The sequence below is a fragment of the Corvus brachyrhynchos genome, unplaced genomic scaffold (genome assembly GCF_000691975.1).
Source record: "Corvus brachyrhynchos isolate BGI_N302 unplaced genomic scaffold, ASM69197v1 scaffold266, whole genome shotgun sequence".
Classification (NCBI taxonomy): domain Eukaryota; kingdom Metazoa; phylum Chordata; class Aves; order Passeriformes; family Corvidae; genus Corvus; species Corvus brachyrhynchos.
Genome location: NW_008238633.1, coordinates 830,638 through 837,803, shown reverse-complemented (window position 1 = coordinate 837,803; position 7,166 = coordinate 830,638). Strand labels below are relative to the sequence as shown.

The 7,166-nt window shown below is 49.1% G+C and overlaps 1 protein-coding gene across 1 annotated transcript; it reads right to left on the bottom strand.

Moving 5' to 3' along the window:
• Nucleotides 1-249: 249 nt before the first annotated feature.
• LOC103617723 (protein Wnt-7a) lies at nucleotides 250-7,160 on the bottom strand. The gene is made up of 3 exons (XM_017737352.1): nucleotides 7,035-7,160; nucleotides 6,136-6,362; nucleotides 250-2,824 (listed from the first exon to the last, which is right to left on the bottom strand). The coding sequence occupies exons 1-3, from the start codon at nucleotides 7,103-7,105 to the stop codon at nucleotides 2,658-2,660; spliced, it is 465 nt and encodes a 154-aa protein (XP_017592841.1). The 5' UTR covers nucleotides 7,106-7,160; the 3' UTR covers nucleotides 250-2,657.
• Nucleotides 7,161-7,166: the final 6 nt, after the last annotated feature.

Here is a 7,166-nt window from a genome sequence, read left to right as displayed (position 1 = left end):
GAAATTAAAAGGATGGTTCCCTATAAATCAACAGTGTGGCTTTACAAAGGTTAGTACCAATAAATAAAATACAGACTGGCTTTAAGAGGCATTCAAGACTCTGGGGGGTTTAGTCCCTGCCCACTTTCATGAGCTGAAGTTCCTTTCATCAACACATGAAACTCTTGCAGAGGAAACACTCCAGCTAAAGTGATTATTTTTGAAAATAACCTCTTTACATTTATAAAGTTACTACTCAAGGCACGTGCATTACAAGAATCAGAGCCTTTATTTTGGAGTTCAAATAAGTCTCCCCTTTCCAGAGGGCTCTGAGCCCCCCACGCCCCAGCCCTGCGCTGCCCCTGCCGTGGAGATCTCCCACCTTCCCAGCCAGATGCAATCTCTCTGTTTCTCTGGAACAAGTACTCACAAGACACATCTGAAGGCAGGTATGAAAACCCTGTGATGGGAATTCCAACTGCAGTGACCTTGGGGCAATGTTTTATCTTGCAGTGACAGTCCCTGCTGAGAAAGATTGACTTTTTGGCATAAAGCAGTTCAGGATGATCAGGCCATATTTCAGCCTGGCCTCACTTCTGCCTGCAAATAACTGTTCTCCTGCAAGACACTGACAGCAAAAACTGGCTCTAAGGGCTGGAAACCTAGCACAGAAATTCAGACTCTGACCAAGTTACTTGACTAAATAGCCAGACTCCTGTTAATGACATTTTTTTTCTGTGCATCTTGGAGGATTCATAACAGAAGTGGTTCAGAAAACAGAGTATTTATCAATCATTCCTCTAAATATTGACCAAAGCAAATAGTGCAGCAGCACTCAGAACCTAGCTTCCCACAGACCTGTGCAGGTAATCTTCCATGCAATACAAAAACAACAAGGATTTTCCTGCCCAGAGCTCCAGGAGTGTTTGGACACCACTCCCAGGGATGCACAAGGTGGGATTGTTGGGGTGTCTCTGCAGGGCAGGGGTTGGACTGGATGATCCCAGAGGGTCCCTTCCAGCTCAGGAGATTCTGTGAGTCTGTGATTCCACCAGTGGTTGTTCACTTGGTGTGTTATTCTGGAATTCAAACACTCAGATTTTAAAACCTGACACAAGAGACTGCAGCAGTGTTTAAAATCAAAATGCTCCCTGAAATGATGGAAGACTGAATCTGTTCTTCAACACACCTGAACTGGGATGTTTTCCAAAGTGTTTGTTTATAACACAGTGACAATATGAAGATTTACTCATAACTTTCCTGTTAATTTTTCTGTTAAATCTACCCCACCAGAGAGGAAATTTTCCTAGATCTTCTTCTCTTTTCCATACCAGCAGGAGAGCTATTCCTGACAGCTACTGAAGAAGTTAGTGAAGGTTTGGCCTGTAGGGCATTTGCCATTTGTTTCAATAGGCAGGAGTGGGAATGTCCCTCTTCCCTTACGTTGTTTGAAGCTATAGAAGAAAAGTTGATTTTAATATCTGGAAAAGAAATCACTGCAGAATTCAGTCCAGTGTGGAGCCAATAGTGCAGTGAAGAAAGGAAAGCCAACAGACCCTCCTGGTTTAATTGTGCATCAGGGCACACCTGGGGTGATCCCTGGGCCAAAGGCATCGGGCACAGTGTACAGAGGTGCTGAGCCAGCCTGCTGTGCTCACCAGCTTTGGGACCAGCTGGTCCGTGGGGATTCTTGTTTTGATTTCAGCTTTCCTTATTCCCAAGAGTAATGTCAGGTGGGTGGAGGTACCAGTGTGATTATACTGAAGCATTTTCCAGGGTAGAAAAGAGCAAAGAATTGCTGCATTTTAGTAAGGCCAGGATGAAGCCCAGGCTGAAACCAGTTTTGCTGTAATGTTCTTTGCAGAGCACCACTCACACCTCGGGACTCCCTCCATCCTCCCCCACGCAGGGTCCTTGCAGCCTCTGCAGGGCTCCTGTGCCTCTCTTCTCCCAGATCTGTCCTAAGGAGAGTCTTCACTCTGCTGTGTCCCTCTGCAGGAGTGCAGCCAAAGCGTTTGTAACATTTCCCTGTCTCCTTTAGCAGCGACAGTGCTGCTCACTTGGGGCAAAAGGAGATGGGGTTTTATTCTCCGCTACGATGCCCATGTGGTGCTGTCCTCTGGATCCCATGAAATGTAGGCACGTCCCAGGACAGTCCTTTGAGATAACAGCAGTCACTGCTGACCACCTGCTCAGGGCGGCACCCTGCACAAGGGGCCACTGAGGCACCTGATGAAAAGCCTTTGCCACAGCTCCTGCTCTTCCTGCGATCCAGCAGAGCCCAAATCTGATTTTCAGACTCTATCAAAGGCATCTCTGGCTGCTCAGATCCTTAGGCTTGAACCACATTTCACCTGAAGACAGACAGGCAGGAGGCTTTTGGCCTATCCTGCTTTAAAAACTTTGGTTTTGACTGTGGCCGTCCTCAGGAACAGAACTGCTGACCACCATAGCAAATATATTTGTTTTTAAGTGTGTCCATAATTGCAGTGTTGCATCATCTCCATGGTTATTTTAAAAATTCTCTCTGCGACTTTACATTATTAATAAGGTGTCTGTGGAATTGTCTAGAAAAAACATCCTTGTGTCGATCTGGACTGCGCCTCCACCGCACCCTGCCCTGACCGGAGCAATCCGATGGCACTTTGTGATTTCTCTTCGTGCTCTCGGCACTGCTGTCACCAGCTGGCACGGTGAGACATCCACAGGGTGACAGGAGGGGAGGATCTCTCTTTGGAAGGACAAGCCAGGTAAAACGACCCAGGAAATGGAAAGTGTGTGCTGGGCACTGGCTGCAGTTCGCTGTGACCAGTGGGAAACTCAAGCCTGTGACCACAAATATGCTCTAGGATGAATTGAAACGGTTGCTTACTGTAGCTCTGCAAATAAACTCTACACGTAAACGACCACTTCACTGAAGATGGATTATATGGGGATTCTAAAAAATACACGCTACAGGTTACAACAGGGAAATACTGTTTGATGCTTGCCTTCTAGAGGATTCCAAGTGTTTCAATAAGGTTAATATCCCTGCTGCCATTTTAAAGACAAGAAAAGAGAAACACGGAAGAGAGGGCCATGATCCCTCAGCTACACAACAGCAGGGCCAGGAGGAGAATCACCCTGAGCGGCAACAAGAGAATTTAAATAATTACAGTATATTTGCATAACAGTCATAAAATAGATTACCCAGCAAGGGTAAAAGGCAAGAAACTGGATTTGAAGAGATTTGGCCATCAGAGCTGTGGGTTGGGAAATAGATCACAAGAATTTCTGGTATCTAAGGGAACTTACCGGCATGGACTGACACACACAAACCCTATTTCCATCAGAGTTACTCAGGCACATCCTCCCAGATTGCTGTGAGCCTCTGCTGGCTGCACATGCCCGGCAGGGCTGTGGCCAGGACAGCCACATCACCGGCCAGGAAAGCCACTTTCAGGACAGCCACATCACTGGCCAGGACAGCCACATCACTGTCACTCTGAAGTCATCTCCTAATCACAGAGCAGCCCATCGGTGGCACTCCAGAGGCAGAGCGAAGCCTCGCTGGAGACAGAGGGATGAGCTCATGTGTGGCTCACTGACTTTATTGCAAGTGGCAAGACAAAGGTGCCCTCTCACTCCCCAGTAATAACTTCAGGATACAATCACCTGAAGGATGCAATCAGTTGTTAAATGCCAGGAAAGGGACTGGAGTACTGGGGCTGCTGGAATAGTATTTTGTAACCCACCATGTCAAAGTCTAATTAAAAAAGCAACAAAGGTGCATTACCTTCACTTAATGGTAACCTGGATTGTTCTGGCGCTCTGTCCCTTGAAACGCTTCCTATAGGGGCATATGGTCCTTCATGTCACACATCTCTCTCTTTCCTACCTAGGGTAAGGCCCTCAGGCCTGATCTCCCGTTTGTGGGCACCAGATTTGACTTATGGCTTTATGGCACATAGGCTGTACCCTTTCTAACCAAAGCAAATATTATTTCTCTGGATGGTAACCTGGAGCACACCCTCACAGAGATCCTTGGGAAAGAGCAAGAGATGTCTTTTCCTTATAGCCATAGAAAGATGAGCTGGATCAGACATTCAGGATTTCTGTAGCTGCTGATAGGGAAGAGGCAGAAGAACAAGGAGACCACCTGAGCAGGAACAGTTACATTAAAATATCTCGTGCTGTTTGAGAGCCTGAGTAGTTTTATCCCTGAGACCGCAGGAACGTCTGTGCAAAAGAAAAATTCACCATTGGATTTCAACCCTCTGTGATTTTTATCAGAGTTTACTTTAAAATTTACATATATAGCCTGTTTAAATCTGAAGGTTTTGTTATTCTTTAAATGAGTTTTATGGGGTTTTGTAATTTGGATGCCATTCAACTCTTGACTGTGCCCTGAAACCAACGAAGAATTTGCCCTATCCATCTTAGCCTCGTAATGGATAGATAGAACATATTAAGAGTTATCACCTCAAAGACAGATCAAAGTCTACTTCCTTTAATATCGACTTTCTTTAAAAGGACCTAAATATAACCCTCTAGCTAAATAATTCAATTTTCGGAGGGAGGGAAGGAACTGAGAGCATGTTTACGCAACAGACCACAACAACTCCGCAATTTTCTAATTTCTGGGAGAAGAAAAAAATCCTTCTCACATTTTCTGTTTAAGGAAATGTTACTCTCAGACTAAATGAGCCCAAAACTGTCAGCCATCCAAATGGACTCTTCACCGACATAAGTGGCAAGCGCTTGCATCGCTGACAGGAAGAGCTCAGCCCAAGGAACAGGAACAATGAGCTAATCTGAATAAATGCTCCATTTTCAGATGTCTCACAGTGTTGTGCAGGGGGTTTTTTACCTTCTTTACTTGAACCCCTCTGATTATCAAAGGTGTTGACATGCTCTCCTTCTGTTCTTTCCTTAAATATCTAAGTTTTAGAAAACACGTATCAGTGTGCACTGATGGGCTAAAATACACGCTGAGTGTTCTCAGGAGTTCTGGAGCGGAGTGGCAAGGCTGCACCTCCGCGTTTTCACGGGAATGCCAGGAATGAGGTACTGGGGCCATATCCTGCCATGGCACTGAGCAGTGCCTGGGGCCAGCCCGTCCACAGGGTTCCCCCACAGCTGCTCAGGGCTCTTCCAGCTCCTGTTCTCTGTGCTGCCTGCTGTCCCCAAGAAACATCCCTGTTTTCTACCATGCTAAGCATTGCTTGATGGGGTTTCTGGTTTTTTGCAACTTCATTTTACGTGGGGAAGAGACTGGAAATCACAGATCCCAGCTTCCACTTCTGGAATGTGGTGCTGTGAGTGATTAGCTTTCTATGGTGGCTCTAAAAAAGACCAGTCTGTATTTGGAAAACTCATTCCTTGGTCTCTGCATTCTCAGTGCTGTGGAATCAAAAGAACAGCGAGTAAACTTCACTATTGCGTATTGCAGAATTGGGAGCATGAGAGTTTTAACTTCAGCCCCATTTCTTCAGGTATTTACATTTGCTATTCTTAATGCTGCAATGAGTGAAAACATGGAAAATGGCAGTGGGATCTTCTGTCAGTTGATTGGAACAGCATTTGTAAATGCCCTGACATCTCACAGCAGAACACACCCACTCTCTCTCGTGGCAGAGAGGGCACTGGATACAGCTGCTGTAGGAGAACAATTTTGTGTGGTGGGAATCTCTCACAGCGAGACCAATTGCTGTGCCTGAGTCCCATCAGGTACAAACATCAGGCCAGTATCCCTGTGGAGATGCCTGCACCCCACAAGTGCAATTCCAGCTCTGCTCAGCGTTCTGGCTCTGACTGCTGCCTTCAACAAGAGCCAAACCCCTTTTTTCATCCCTGAGTACATGGATAAGGCTGCTGTCCTGTGCACACAAACGGGAAGCGCTTTGGAGAGGATTTCTGAGAGCAGGGCAGTGAAATACTGCGGTGGAGCTGACACACATGGAAGGGAGCACAGGCAGGTGCCCTGCCAGGAGGGAGCAGGTTGGCAGTGACAGCAGCAGTGTCCAGGTGCGCACACTCACAGCGACCGTCCTGCCCTGGCTGGAACGAGCCGGGAGCTGCTCCTCCGCAGCCCGGCAGCCGTGCCCGTGCCACCCCCGTGTGCCCCCGCGGGTGCCCTGCGGGCGGAGCCGGGCAGCAGAGCCCGGAGCCACGTACCCACTTTGAGCTCCTTGCCGAAGACCGTCCTCTCGCCCAGGGCCGAGCAGTTCCAGCGCCCGTTGCGGAACTGGAACTGGCACTCGTTGATGCCCATCTGGGACCCTTCCCCGATGACAATGATCGCGTCGGGCCTGCTCTGGCAGATCGCCCGCTGCCGGGGGGCGAGCCCCGGGATCTTGTTACAGATGATGCTGGCTCCCAGGGCCACCACAGAGGAGAAACCCCTGCAACGACAAGACACCGGCGGTGGCTGAGGGAGGCTCGTCTGGGAGGCAGAGCGGCACCCGCTGCCCTCCCGTGCTGCGGGGCCCGGCGCTGGCAGGTGCTCCCGGAAAACAGCCGCCTTTCCCCCTGTCGCTTCCCTCTCCCTCTCCCTCTCTCCAAGCCGAGGCAGAGATAAGCAGCGCGTGGGCTCCTGCCAAAACAGGACCAAACTTCCTCCTTCGTGAATTAAAGCGCGTGCGGCGGCGTTGCCTGCCCGGGCCACGCACAGGCAGCGGGCTGGGAGGGTTTTCCCAAACTTGTCGAACAGTTAGAGGAGAGAGGGAGAGAGGGAGGGAAGGAAGGGAGACAACCCACCCCTGCCCCGCGGGGATGCCCCCGGGTGTCCCTTCCCGGCCGGGACCGCCGCCCAGCCCCTCGCAGCCCCGCACATCGCCGGGGCCTCCAACTCGCCCCGCTGGAGGGTCGCTCCGAGGTGCGGGAGCTTTACCTGTCTTTTGAGAAATAATCGTGATCTCCACCATCATCGCTTCTTTTTCTCTCTCTTTTTTTTTTCCCTTTTTTTTTTTTTTTTTGAGACTTCCCGAGTTAAATAGTAACAGGTCTGGGCAGGTTGGGCTGAGCGCGAGAGAGAGCGCGATTGTTATAAAAGAAAGGGAAAAAAAGTTACTTACCCGATCTTGATATACACAATCCCCAGGCTCAGGAAGATGTGGAAGATCCAGCGCCTTGTTTTCCTGTTCATATTCCTTGCTTGCCGTGGCTCAGACCAACACGCGAAACGATGCCCGGCGCGCTCGGGGCTG